Source organism: Bactrocera neohumeralis, chromosome 4 (genome assembly GCF_024586455.1).
Source record: "Bactrocera neohumeralis isolate Rockhampton chromosome 4, APGP_CSIRO_Bneo_wtdbg2-racon-allhic-juicebox.fasta_v2, whole genome shotgun sequence".
NCBI classification, from domain to species: domain Eukaryota; kingdom Metazoa; phylum Arthropoda; class Insecta; order Diptera; family Tephritidae; genus Bactrocera; species Bactrocera neohumeralis.
The window spans coordinates 584,197-599,533 of NC_065921.1; the positions used below are offsets into that span (position 1 = coordinate 584,197).

The window sequence follows — 15,337 nt, forward strand, 5'->3', positions numbered from 1 at the left end:
AATCTTGGAAAGACCCGTGAAAAGAGGATATACACACACTCTTCGTTGATTTTAAATCTGATTTTGACAGCACGAAAAGGAACTGCCTTTTAGCCGCTAAGTCTGAATTTGGTATAATACGGCTGTGTAAACAGTCGTCGCACTCGCGACTTAGATCCCACGTCACAGTTGACAGTCATAACTTCGAAGTCGTAAAAAATTTCGTCTATCTTGGAACCATTATTAACACCAACAACAATGTCAGCCACGAAATTCAACGCAGAATAACCCATTCCAACGAGTGCTACTTCGGACTGAATAGGCAATAAGGAAGTAAAATCCTCTCTCGACCAAACTCTATAAGTCACTCATTAACCTCAAAATTTTATGAGTCGACGTTACGAGTTTCCGAGAGAAAAGTTCTGCGGAAGATGGAGAAGGACCTGGTTTCTTTTCAAATCTCCAATTGGGGCCAAACAGCGAAAAAGAAGAACGATTGGCTGTCGTAAACTCAGCTATAACGCGAAATTGGTGTCTATGACAGTAAAGAAGAAGAAAACCTTATAACAAAAAATTTCGAATACAAGATTACGAAACGTATTTACCGTTACTTTTTTCGGTTTAGGCTGTAACAATTGTTACAAAACCGTATTACATTATAGCCGCCATTATATGACGTTATACTTATAGAATGAGAAGATGAAGCATAGAACAGAAGGTAAATTGAAAACAAAAACGTAAACACTTTTCTTAATTTGGGAAATAAACTTATTTTATTTGTTTATAGTGCAAGAGTTTTAGGGAAATTAATAGAATAATGGTGTAAAAAATATATATTGCACATATGTACATATGTATGTATATATTTTTCTGTTGACAACATAATTGCTAATTAAGTAATTAAAGGAATGATTAATACTGATTGTGCTTGATAAGAGGCAACAGTGAAGAACCTGCCTATTACACCTTTCCCACAACAGCCTGTCTAATAGCGGGATTCTGTAACCAGTCTCTAGTCTCTATTTGAGACATTTTGAGGTAAAGTCTCGATTTGAGACTAGTGACTATTCACTAAACAGTCTCTAGAGTTAGTCTCAAAATATTGCCTCAAATTTGAGACCTGATAGCTAGCAGGTCACAAAACTAAAAAGAACTCTTGTCTGTCATTTTGAATGTACTGAATAGAAATCATCATAGATATTAATCGATTGTCGTTTTTTTTATATTTTGTAAGCAATTCAAACACGAAAAGGTTAAAAATAAATCAATTTTACATAAACTTCGTAAATATTATGAAACAAAGTGAACATATATTTTTATTTTTATTGATAATTATGTTTTTTGACCATGTTATAGAAAATTTAATATTTGTTATCGACATATTAATTTTCATTCAAGTGTAAAAACATCTCTGAATAATGAAATGTAATAAATTTTGTGATTGTCACTTACAGAATAGCAAAATCGTCTCAAGTCTCAAAAATTGTCTTTAACTTAAAATCTCAAATTTAGAGACTTGAGACTGTATCACAGTACAGAATCGCACGGTAAGCCTCTTCTGCTTAGTTAAAAATTATTGAAAAGGTGGCAACGCTACTGACGCAAATAATCTGGTGTTTTTTGATGTTTGACAAATTATTTTCCTTGTGAGAACATAAAATTAAAATAAAAGTTTTTACTTCACAAAATGTTATGCCGACTCTGTTTAAAAGATTCTGATTGCTGCTTGGAAATATTTGACGTTAATGGCGAACAATTGGAAATTGCGGAAATATTGAAACGACACTTCTGGTTCCAGGTGTTTATATCTACAAACCAATCATCAAAATTCATGTGAAAATATTTTTAATTGTTTAATTCCTATTTCAATCTTTTGCTTCAGCCTCTGCCTTCTGACACCATTTCAACGGTGATATGTCGAATTTGTTGGTTAAAAGTAAGCGATTTCCATCAATTTTATTTGACAATAGAACAAGCACATTCGAGTCTGAGTGGTACCTGCGTGAAACTTGAAACCGTAACTGTGACTGATCAGGATTTTACTGAACAGTCTGTTCAAATTAAAGAGGAATGTTTAGAATATTTAAGCATAAATGAGAAAGTTGAAGAATTGATTAATCCATTATATGAAGCAGAATTAGACCATAGTATGAATGAGGATTCAGAAGAAGATGAAATAAAAACCAAAGAAATTAAAAATGAGTCAAATGCTGTAAACATAACAGGTCAGTCAATAATTTCACTAGTATAATAATAAATGAATAGATTTATAGTAATTTCTTTCATTTAGAAAAAATACCGAGACAAAAGCGGAAATATGTGCGAAGGAAACAATGTAAAAAAATACTGGGAAAGAGTAAACTGGATGAAGATGAAGACGACAGTGAAGATGATGATGATGATGATGAGCAGGAAAAACCAAAACGGCAAAAAGTTATTACCTCAACGCCACAAGACGATGCTATGGTTAAAAAATACATTCCCATGGGCTGTGAACTTTGTACATTTGTGGGTGAAGACTTCACCGCAATGGCTAAACATTTCCGTTTGCAACATCCCATGATTAAACCGTACATTCGTTGTTGCAACAAAAAATTAAATAAACGGTTTAAAGTTGTTCAGCACGCGTATAAACACGAGGATCCTGATTTTTTTAAGTACGATAATTGTTGATTATTTTATATTAGTCCTCCTAGAAAATGGTAAAATAACTAATTAACTGCATTCCAAACGCTTTTACTCTAATTTGCTAAGAAATTAATATTTGAATACATATTTTAATAATGTATTATTTTTAGATGTCAGGATTGCCAAAAAGTGTTTTCTGATCGGTACACTTTAAAATCTCATATGATTGCTGCGCATGCCCCAGAGGAAGAACTCAATTTCGCCTGTGACCAATGTCCCAAAAAGTTTTCACGAAAGCATTTATTAGAGTTACATCGGCCTTCACATGTACCAATGGATGAGCGCTCTTTCATATGTGATCAATGTCCAAACAGTCGATTTGCTAGCAATCATTTATTGAAAATTCACATAAGCATGCGTCATCGTCGGGCAACTAACGTTTGTCATGTGTGCGCTAAAGAGATTCGGGATAAAGCATCATTTGAAAAGCATGTACGTTTACATTTCGAAGACAGCGGACCTCGTGTTAAATGTCCACGACCTGATTGCGATCGGTGGCTTAAGGATGAAGAAAATTTGCGGCAGCATATGCGTCGACATAATGATGAGGGACTGGTTTTCAAATGTGATGAATGTAACCGCGTTTGCAAAAATCGTCGCGCGTTACGAAGTCATATACTTTATGTGCACTCAAATGAAGTTTTCACCTGTGAGGAGTGTAATAAAACTTTCAAAAAAGCAATTACTTTGAGGGTGAGCAGGAATATTACTTTTATATATATGGCCATATGTAGTCATAATTAATAGATATTTACATAAATACATAATTTTAATACAAACTCGTTCTTCAGGAACATATGGCACAGCATACTGGTGAAAGCCTCTACAAGTGTCCATTTTGTACTCGAACTTTCAATTCAAATGCTAATATGCACTCGCATAAGAAAAAAATGCACCCTATTGAATGGGACGTGTGGCGAAAAACGAAACAAGGGAGTTCACAGCAGTTGATAAGTAAACAACAGAGCACTTTGTAAATAAAATGCATAGCAGTAATAATAGCTATTACTAAAATTACCAATTTCAGAATAAGTTTCGTTTATTTTTTGTTACATACATAAGTAGCCCCTATACAGGGCTTTTCCGGAAAGTAAAAGGACTGAGTCGATTTAAAAAATGTATTGAACCAATCGTTACAATTCTTTAAAAACTTTCAAAATAGGCTCCTTCTGCGTCGATGCAGTACTGCCAGCGCGTTTTCCAAGCAGTGAAGACGTCACGGAAGGCACTCTCCAGAATAGCTTTCAGAGTCGAGGTGCATGCTGTTGGATCCCCTCTGTCGTCTCAAAATCCTTGCCTTTCGTCGGGAGAGGCACATCTGGGCTGTAGGGCGGCTGTGGAAGCGTTGGGATGCCGACCTTGAGGTAGCTGTGTGAGTAGGGGCGCAGTTGTGGTGCAACTTCCAACCAGCAGCGATGTCTTATCGGACTCGATTGACTCTTCGTTTGAGTCTGTTGAGTTAAAAAATTAAACGAATGCTTAGTTGACGGTCTGAGTTCAAAACCAAAAAACTGTTGCTATACACGTTTGACCGATTTCCGAACACGAACTCGTTTCAGCCTCTTGTTTTGATTCAGGATCATGATTAAAGATCCAAGTCTCTTCCATAGTGATGAATCGACGCACCAAATCCACTTTATCCTTTTTAGAACGCTCTAAATGTTGCTGAGAAAGTCGCAATCGAATGTGTTTTTGTTCCATTGTTAGCGAATGCGGCACCCATTGTGAACACAGCACTTAAATTTTACTAAATCTCTCTCTGTCAATCGACGATCTTCCAAAATCATATCCTGTATTTTGGCTATGATTTCTGGTCTTCATGCGCTTTTTGGACGTCCTTCACGTGGATCGTCTTCAAGGCGTGAACGACTAGGTCTAAAATCAGCAACCAATCTTTTTACTGTTCTAATCATAGGTGAACAATCATAATACACTTTTAACATTCGTTCGTGAATTTCTTTTGGTGCTTCACTTTCCAAAAAAAGAAATTTATCACTGCACGATATTCAACTTTTTCCATTGTAAAAAATGCTGTGACCCGGTGACGCTAAATGGTTTGTAAACAAAGAATGAATTGACATATTGAATGAAATGTGTACCAACAAAACTAAAAAATTTTGAGCTATTAGCAATGTCCTCTCCTATCGAACGACAAAACTTTTTGAACAATACCAAATCTTCTGATATATATGTACCAAATCGCTGTAGTTTCATTATGCTTTAAAATATATTTATTGAAATTAAAAATTTAAATGACATTTAAAATATTAATATAAATATATAATTTAAATATTATTATTTTATATTACATTATATTAAATATTATTATTTACAATATTTTAAATATCCTACAAATATTTATATAATACTTGTACATATGTACAATGTCACACACAACGTAGTTTTAAAATAATTTGCTCATAATAAAAAAATCCATTAACTCAAAAATTATGTCTACATATACTTTTGAATAATAAAGTTAATTACATTACACAAATGAATTTGAATTCCCACTTTTTTTAATTAATTTATTTGTAATGCTAAATAACATTATTATAATAAAATAGTAAAGCAATCAATTACTATCTTTATGTTTCATTTATATCGGTTATATTCTACATGGGTGAGTTCAACGCACATGCAAAAACACTTTTTCACCACGAGTTAAATGGTCTATTCGGAAAAAATATACACATTTTCTTTGCATACATAGGTAGACGTGTTAATAACGTGTGAACCAGAGAAAGTAAATTATGGTATACGTTCTCTGGCTTTTTTCTTATAGAATATAACCGAGTAGAAATTAAAAATGAACATGGTAAATTTTGATAATACGCAACTCATATTGGTGAATATGAACTACCGCCACCCTGATTCAACACAGACGGCCATGTTAATTTTTGTTTAAAATTTAAGGTTTCGCTACTTCTTTATACATTGATTTGTTCTTTGTGATGTATTTAGTTAGATTAAAATAATTTTTAATATGTTTTGCAAACTGTGTGACAAATATTCAGATGGTTTGCTAGGCATATTCGATGAAGAAGGTGTTGAAATGGGTATTGCTGATATTATCGGGTTACACTTTTGGTTTAAGGTACATATATACATACATATGTATATTGAATAAAGATTTCTTGTATAGATCCTACATAAATAATTTTAGTTACACTCTGATGATGACATATATGCAGCGATTTGCCCAGCGTGCTGGTTAAAATTAAGCGACTTTCACCGATTTTATAAGATGGTAGAGCAGGCTCATTCGGTACTTGCAGATAACAGCATTAAAAAGGAGCCCCTAAGTGAATTAATGGACATTGAATTTATTGATCCTAATGTAACTATTAAAGAAGAACCCGATGAAAAGACAAATTCGAAGGCTAAAAAGTCAACAGACAACTCGAGTGAGGTGATAAATCAATTTTGCGAATTAGAAGTGCCCTCTTCAATTAGTAACGAAGCAACAAATACTGAAACGGACTTGCTAAATCCTTTTAGTGAACTAAGCTCCCATAAAATAAAAAATGACATTTTCGTGAAACTTGAACTTAAAAATGGTGCAAACAATTTACCTACAATTGCAGGTGATATAAATATATGTACATATGCACGAACACTTTTTAACGCTTTCATATTATTTTGCATTCTTAAAGGCATAAAATCAACAAATTCAGAAATCCGAAAAAAGCAAAAATACGTTACACTTCAATTTTTAGGCTCTAAAAACATGAAGCGTAAAAATGAAAGAGATGAATCTACAAAACCAAATGATTGTCCGAAAAAGATTAAAGGTCGATCAAGTATTAAATCGAGTTCGGAAGACAAAGAGATGGTTAAAAAATACATTCCTATGATCTGCGAGTTGTGCACCTTTATCAGCGAAGACTATTCTTCTGTTAGGAAACACTTCCAAAAACAGCATCCAAAAATAAGATCATACGTAAGATGTTGCAATAAGAAATTATTTCACCCTATTGAGATCGTACGTCATGCGTATAAACACGACAATCCTGAATTCTTTAGGTATGTTAAATATATGGATCTATGTTATGGTTTATAATTATAATTCCGTTAAAGGTGTAAAGACTGTAAAAAAAATTTTGCGGAACAGTCAACACTCTCCCGTCATATGATAACTGCACACGCACCAGAGGAGGAACTAAAATACAATTGTGATCAATGTCCTAAGAGATTTCGTTGCCAAAAGAAACTTGAAATTCATAAGAACTCGCATGTGCCCCAGAACGAGCGAATATTCGTTTGTGACCTATGTCCTAATAGCCGCTTCGCCAGTAATGATCTTTTGAAAATTCACGTATGCAAGCAGCACGGTCGACCAACCAATGTTTGTCATGTGTGCGCTAAAGAGATGCGAGATAAAGCGTCATTTGAAAAGCATGTGCGGTCGCATTTCGATGATGGTGGTCCGAAGGTAAAATGCACATTGGATGGTTGTGATCGTTGGCTCAAGGATGAAGATAATCTTCGACGACATATACGAAGATTACATACCAAAGATCAAAAAGCGGTCACATGTGATACATGCGGGCGGGAATGTAAAAATCAAGATGCATTAACAAGACATAAATATCGTGTTCATTCAAATGTCGTATTTACCTGCGAGGAATGCAAAAAGACTTTTAAGCGAGCGATTCATTTGCGGGTAAAAATTAATTCATTTATAATAATTTTATTTAATTTACTCTATCAACGCAAAATTATGTCAGTTTGTCTATATACGTATTTTCAGGAACATATGGCACAACATACTGGTGAAATTCTTTACAAATGTCCATTTTGTACGCGTACTTCCAATTCAAATGCAAATATGCATTCGCATAAAAAGAAAATGCATCCCCTAGAATGGGAGAATTGGAAAAAAACAAATAATGGAAGTTCACAGCAAATATTAAGCAATCAACTGGAAAATACACAAAACTTGTATTCATTATATAACAATTAATACATAACCAAAGTGAATGTTTTTGCATTATATACACATACATATGTATTTATATGTACAGTTAGTATAATAGCTCTTGACTGTGGATATTTTACTATTATCAAATAATGTATGTCTTAAGACTCCACATTTTATGTCACAAATACACTTAGCTAGGGTGAGCTTAACCACCAGCCACTTATAGTGGTGTAATCGCTATATTTTCTAAGATTTAAGTGCTAATGTTTTGGCAAAGTTATTGAGTTTTCAGTTGTAAGACTTTCATTTGCAATAAATTTGTATATAGAGTGGTGGCCTTACAATTGGAAACGATATGCTAGAGAAGATCGCACATTGTAAATGCGTGTGCCGCTATTCATAGTGTGGACAATGAACGGGTTTTGTAAGTGAATACATGGCAATTTGCTAGTTGGTTATTAAAAAAAATCAAATTGATTTCCCGGTTTGTGTTTCTTGGCTGGCTATGCAATTAGAAACGTGGAGTTTTTATGCTCTTGCACCCAGTTGCTACAGAGTATTATAGTTTGGTTCACCTAAAGGTTGTACGTATCACCTAAAAGTAAACGAGATAGATATAGAGGTATGTATATATACATAAATGATCAGGATGACGAGAAATCCGGTTGGTCCGTCCGTCCGTCCGTGCAAGCTATAATTTGAGTAAAAATTGAGATATCCTTGGAATTTGGTATGTGGTTTCCTTAGTACAAAAAAAATCGAATTCATAGATGGGCGTAATAGGACCACTGCCACATCCACAAATCGCCATTAACCGAAAACATATAAAGTGTCATAACTAAGCAATAAATTAGGTGGTACAGAGTGAGCAAAAATTTAAGAAAAGTATATCCTAAACCACTTAAGCTACAACAAGCGAATTTTCGGAGAACAAAACTTCTACCGACAGTGTGAAAATGGATGAAATCGGAGGATAACCCCGCTCACTCCCCATATAATGGTAATGTTACATTAAATTTTACCACCGAGATGGTATGAGAGAGCCGTATGGGAGCCAGTATGAAAATCGGACGATGGGCGTGGCACCGCCCAGTTTTTGGCGAAATCCCATACGGGAAAAATCGATTTGGGCAAAGTTGGTACGTGGCATTCTTCTTACATTCTTATGTCAAATTATAAAAATGGACAAAATCGGACAACAACCACGCTTACTTACCATATACTCGTAGCACAATTTCAAATTCCACTTGATTTGTTCAGTTTCCAGTACACAAATCAAGATGCAACTAATATAACGGGATAAAACTTTGCACAAATAATGTCTTAAATATGTACCACTTTATGACGAAATATTGTTCAAATCCAATCGGATGGAAAATCATATGTAAGGCTTTCTCCAAACATTACCCTAAGCCTCAGGTACTCTGTATAAACAGTATGACTCAAAACACACCTCAAGGATAGTTAAGAGCTGGTTTTCGAATAAAAATACTGATGACCAGCGCAGTCGTCCACAAAGTCCCTATCTCAACCCAATTAAAAACTTATGGGCAATTGTGAAACAAGACCTTAAGAACAAAACCCAGTGAAATAATAACAAATTGTTTCAAATGGTTAAACAAAGTTGAAACAGCAGATTAGACATTGGACTTTAAAAGATCAAGTTGCATATAACCATAACTCTAGCTACATATGTACAGGGATGAGATACCTGAGATTTTATAGGCCTATCTTTGTTGAGACTATAGCGTATATGTAGTATATGTTGGATAGTATCAAAAAATACTTCCTCGATAGCCCAGGAAGGTTTTTTTTGCTATGCTAGGATAAACTATTTAAGTATAAGATTAACTGATAGCATTTATCCTCACTCTGAATGGGATTTGTTGAAACAGTTACAATGTTTCCTTCATATTACTATTTAAGCATTTGCAGCTAAAACACAATGCTCATTGCAAGCAGCCATCCCCAATGCTGGCTCGACTTCCTTTAGGAAACTCTGAAAATATTTAGAATATACTTTTTTGCACTGTACTATACATTTAATACATATTGACTTGAGTTATGTATACGACACCTGATTAGAAACTGTATTCCAGAAAGTGATAACATTGGTCGTTGAATTTCGCGTATGATTGGTACTGCTTTTATTAAGAAAAACAACCGTTTTTTCAAAATAACACCACATATAATCTGGACGTATATTTGCAAAATATATAAATGAATCGACAGCCATTGCAATGCGTAGCGATTTTCCTTCCCATGAAAGTGAAGAGATCTCATTCCCTGGAACCTTTAAAGGGCGTATCAAATGTCGGAATGGGGAGTAAAAATTTACTTGATTCGATTATTTCGAAGTATTGAAATCTATAAGAATTCCACAAATAGAAAGCACGGAACCGTCTTGATTCCACTCAGCAGCTATATTTCGCATACCAGAATCGATGATAACTGGGGCTAAATTAATAAAAACACATAGGCGTATATATTTATTGTTCACGTGTAATTTACACAAAATTACATACCGTCATCGCTTTCATTTCGCATAATTTGCAATTTGCACGTCTCAAAACAAATAGCAAGAACTGGTCGGTTGGATGGTGCCCGTCCCCTATACCAACAAAGTGCCGAGATTCTAAAATTTCTATTTGGACTAAGGGTGACGCACTGTACATTTAGCTTCATCTGTTTTTGATATGAAATGCATAGATTTTTATGCGCTAAACTATTGTACATACTTAAGTATATACCATTAACTTTTGGTAGTTAAATGAATATTCTTTAGCTCCTTCCCCCAAATACGATTTCCATCAACAGAGCCTTAAATTATGTAGCATAAGTACGTATACAATATCAGCTAGGTGTGAAAACTGAGAAATCAGAAAACGTGAGTGAGTGAATATTATTTAAATCTTCATGTTGGTCTTGGGCTTGCGATTTATGTTAAAAACGTTTACGATGTATCACTAGTTTATACGTTAACCAAGTGATTCGAATCCAAAACCGTGAATGACTATAGTATGCACGCATTCAGTAACTCCATTATATATACAAACCTACAATGATGGCGCCATCCTCGTACACTATGCATATTTTAGCTCCATCTGATGTCCAACACATACTATTAACGAACCTACAATGTTTCTACAATAAGCGAAACTGTTACTGCTTGGTGGTTATACGTTTAATTCAAACCGCTGCCTTTGAAACCACATGATGAAAGAGAAACTTTGCAATATCACCTATGACATGGTAATGGAACAGGAAGTAGCGTTAGATACAACTGTGCTGGTCACCAATAGCTTTCAACTAACGAATTTTTCTAATATGATATTTTTTTCTTTACTACAGTTACTCGATGGTTGTGTGATAAAGGTTTTGAGGCGCTATTCCAACCGCATTTAATAAACTTTAAAGGAGAAGGCATAGCTGGGTCAGTGTTTAACACCACCGGAATTGTACGAGCATATCCTGCAGGTAAGTGTAAAAAATATTCTAACTTGCTAAAATTTAAAATTCATCTTAGAGATATGCTACAACGAAAAGATGTGGTCTTTATCTCCGCCGTTACTTAGGCTGAAATGGCAAAGGATCGTGATGGTTTTTGGATATGGGTGGAAACAAGAAAATTAAGAAAAATATTACAGAAACTTGCAAAGAGCTACCAGTAGTAGCAAGGGCCAAAAGTTATGGAAAAAATATAATATTGTTATTATTTTAATGTTCTTCTTCTTCTTTATTGGCGTAGACACTGCTTACGCGATTATAGCCGAGTTAACAACAGCGCGCCAGTCGTTTTTTTTTTCGCTACGTGGCGCCAAGTGGATATTCCAAGCGAAGCCAGGTCCTTCTCCACGTGGTCCTTCCAACGGAGTGGAGGTCTTCCTCTTCCTCTCCTTCCCCCGGCGGGTACTGCGTCGAATACTTTCAGAGCTGGAGTGTTTACGTCCATCCGGACAACATGACCTAGAGAGCGTAGCCGCTGTCTTTTAATTCGCTCAACTATGTCAAAGTCGTCGTATATCTCGTACAGCTCATCGTTCCATCGAATGCGATATTCGCCGTGGCCAACGCGCAAAGGACCATAAATCTTTCGCAAAACTTTTCTCTCGAAAACTCGCAACGTCGACTCATCTTTGCACCATATAGCAGGACGGGAATTATGAGTGACTTATAGGGTTTGGTTTTTGTTCGTCGAGAGAGGACTTTACTTCTCAATTGCCTACTCAGTCCGAAGTAACACCTGTTGGCACGAGTTATCCTGCGTTGGATTTCTAAGCTAACATTGTTAGTGGTGTTTACGCTGGTTCCAGGATAGACGAAATTATCTACGACTTCAAAGTTATTACTGTCAACAGTGACGTGAGAGCCAAGTCGCGAGTGCGACGACTGTTTGTTTGATGACAGGAGATATTTCGTCTTGCCCTCGTTCACTGTCAGACCCATTTGCATTGCTTCCTTGTCCAGTCTGGAGAAAGCAGAACTAGGCAGGCGCGGGTGTTGAGGCCGATGATATCAATATAATTTTTTATATATTAATGTTATAAAATATAAATTTGGGTAACAAATACTTTTGTTAGCGCATAACTAACCTATGTGTTATGCATAAAATAAAGTATTTGTTACCCTTAACAGACTGTAATGAGATTTAATAACAAATATATGTATGTCATTCTGTTAGAACAGACAGCTTGCCATATTTTCCATTAGTTAGAGCGAGAAAAAGATGAATATCAAGTGGCGATGGATTACTTTTTTCCCAATCTCTGAACAAAATTAACAAATAGTTTAACGTTTGCAAAAGTGAACAATAACAAGTCGCTTACACGCTTGCTTACAGATACCCGTCTTCCAGGGGAGTTAAATGGTCTACCCGGATAGAATATACAGATTTATATATAATATTATATAAGCGAGCAGAAATAAAAAATAAACTTGGTTAATATTGATGAAATTTTTGACAATACGCAACTCATATTGGTGAATATGAACTACCGCAACCCTGATTCACCATAGACAGCCATGTTAATTTTTGTTAAAAACTTAAGGTTTCGCTACTTCTTTATACATTGATGATTGTTCCTTGTGATAACATTTGATGTGTATTTAGTTGGATTAAAATAATTTTTAATATGCTCTGTAAACTTTGTGTCAAATATTCAGATGGTTTGCTAGGCATATTCAAAGAAGAAGGTGTTGAAATGGGTATTGCTGATATTATCGGATTACACTTTTGGTTTAAGGTATATACTTATATACATTGAATAAAGATTTCTTGTATAGATCCTATATAAATTATTTTAGTTACACTCTGATGATGACATATATGCAGCTATATGCCAAGCATGCTGGTTAAGATTAAACGACTTTCACCGATTTTATAAGATGGTAGAGGAGGCTCATTCAGTACTTGCTGATAACAGCATTAAAAAGGAGCCCCTAAGTGAATTAATGGACATTGAATTTATTGATCCTGATCTAAGTATTAAAGAAGAACCCGATGAAAAGACAAATTCGAAGGCTAAAAAGTCAACAGACAACTCGAGTGAGGTGATAAATCAATTTTGCGAATTAGAAATGCCCTCTTCAATTAGTAACGAAGCAACAAATACTGAAACGGACCTGCTAAATCCTTTTAGCGAACTAAGCTCCCATAAAATAAAAAATGACATTTTCGAAGAACTTGAATTTAAGAATGATGCAAACAATTTGCCTAAGGTTGCAGGTAATATAAGGCATGTGAATGTATATATATACGAGCACTTGTTAACTCTTTCATATTATCTTGCTTTTTTAAAGGCATAAAATCAACAAATTCAGAAATCCGAAAAAAGCAAAAATACGTCACACGGCAATTTTTAGGCTCTAAAAAAATGAAGCGTAAAAATGAAAGAGATAAATCTACAAAACCAAATGATTGTCCGAAAAAGATTAAAGGTCGGTCAAGTATTAAATCGAGTTCGGAAGACAAAGAGATGGTTAAAAAATACATTCCAATGATCTGCGAGTTGTGCACCTTTATCAGCGAGGACTATTCTTCAGTTAGGAAACACTTTCGAAAACAGCACCCAAAAATAAAATCATACGTAAGATGTTGCAATAAAAAGTTATTTCACCCTCTTGAGATCGTACGTCATGCGTATAAACACGACAATCCTGAATTCTTTAGGTATGTTAAATATATGGGTCTATGTTATGGTTTATAATAATAATTCCGTTAAAGGTGCAAAGACTGTAAAAAAAATTTTGCGGAACAGTCAACACTCTCCCGTCATATGATAACTGCACACGCACCAGAGGAGGAACTAAATTACAATTGTGATCAATGTCCTAAGAGATTTCCTTGCCAAAAGAAACTTGAAATTCATAAGAACTCGCATGTGCCCCAGAACGAGCGAATATTCGTTTGTGACCTATGTCCTAATAGCCGCTTTGCCAGTAATGATCTTTTGAAAATTCACGTATGCATGCGGCACCGTCGACCAACCAATGTTTGTCATGTATGCGCTAAAGAGATACGGGATAAAGCGTCATTTGAAAAGCATGTTCGGTCGCATTTCGATGATGGTGGTCCGAAGGTAAAATGCACATTGGATGGTTGTGATCGTTGGCTCAAGGATGAAGATAATCTTCGACGACATATACGAAGATTACATACCAAAGATCAAAAAGCGGTCAAATGTGATACATGCGGGCGGGAATGTAAAAATCAAGATGCATTAACAAGACATAAATATCGTGTTCATTCAAATGTCGTATTTACCTGCGAGGAATGCAAAAAGACTTTTAAGCGAGCGATTTATTTGCGGGTAATTTATAATAATTTTATTTAATTTACTCTATCAACGCAAAATTATATCAGTTTGTCTTTATACGTATTTTCAGGAACATATGGCACAACATACTGGTGAAATTCTTTACAAATGTCCATTTTGTACGCGTACTTCCAATTCAAATGCAAATATGCATTCGCATAAAAAGAAAATGCATCCCCTAGAATGGGAGAATTGGAAAAAAACAAATAATGGAAGTTCACAGCAAATATTAAGTAATCAACTGGAAAATACACAAAACTTGTATTCATTATATAACAATTAATACATAACCAAAGTGAATGTTTTTGCATTATATATACATACATACATATGTATGTATTTATATGTACAGTTAGTATAATAGGTCTTGACTGTGGATATTTTATTATTATCAAATAATGTATGTCTTATGACTCCACATTTTATGTCACAAATACACTTAGCTAGGGTGAGCTTAACCACCAGCCACTTATAGTGGTGTAATCGCTATATTTTCTAAGATTTAAGTGCTAATGTTTTGGCAAAGTTTTTGAGTTTTCAGCTGTAAGACTTTCATTTGCAATAAATTTGTATATAGAGTGGTGGCCTTACAGTTGGAAACGATATGCTAGAGAAGATCGCACACTGTAAATGCGTATGCCGTTATTCATAGTGTTGTGTATATGTGTATATACATAAATGGCCAGGATGACGAGAAAAGTTGAAATTGACTGTTGTCACTGACCGAGGGAGTCCGTTCACGATTTCTCGTAAAATAAAGGCTAAAGTAAGATATCAAATTAATGAAGAAATTCGGACGATAAGAAGGCGTTTACAAGAGTTGGGCCTTCGTGCGTTCATTGCCAATAAAAACCCCTCGTATCAGAAACAAAATATCAAGAAGCGGTTAAGATTTGCGAAAGAAATGTAAAAATTACCAATACTTCAATAG

General features: G+C 34.9%; 2 protein-coding genes and 1 long non-coding RNA gene across 3 annotated transcripts; 2 read left to right on the forward strand and 1 right to left on the reverse strand.

Annotated features, from left to right (window-relative positions):
• The first annotated feature begins 1,577 nt into the window (after window positions 1-1,577).
• LOC126757445 (uncharacterized) lies at window positions 1,578-14,912 on the forward strand. The gene is made up of 11 exons (XM_050471363.1): window positions 1,578-1,777; window positions 1,862-2,204; window positions 2,270-2,636; window positions 2,778-3,360; window positions 3,459-3,640; window positions 3,695-3,704; window positions 5,636-5,764; window positions 5,834-6,254; window positions 6,324-6,693; window positions 6,748-7,333; window positions 14,477-14,912. Exons 1-11 carry the CDS (start codon window positions 1,667-1,669, stop codon window positions 14,687-14,689), a joined length of 3,315 nt encoding a protein of 1,104 aa, XP_050327320.1. The 5' UTR covers window positions 1,578-1,666; the 3' UTR covers window positions 14,690-14,912.
• On the reverse strand, window positions 10,183-10,932 carry LOC126756536 (uncharacterized). The gene is made up of 3 exons (XR_007666600.1): window positions 10,648-10,932; window positions 10,342-10,411; window positions 10,183-10,276 (listed from the first exon to the last, which is right to left on the reverse strand). It is a non-coding gene; the product is annotated as an uncharacterized LOC126756536 (long non-coding RNA).
• LOC126756535 (transcription factor grauzone-like) lies at window positions 12,484-13,550 on the forward strand. The gene is made up of 3 exons (XM_050469656.1): window positions 12,484-12,834; window positions 12,896-13,326; window positions 13,391-13,550. Exons 1-3 carry the CDS (start codon window positions 12,724-12,726, stop codon window positions 13,458-13,460), a joined length of 612 nt encoding a protein of 203 aa, XP_050325613.1. The 5' UTR covers window positions 12,484-12,723; the 3' UTR covers window positions 13,461-13,550.
• Window positions 14,913-15,337: the final 425 nt, after the last annotated feature.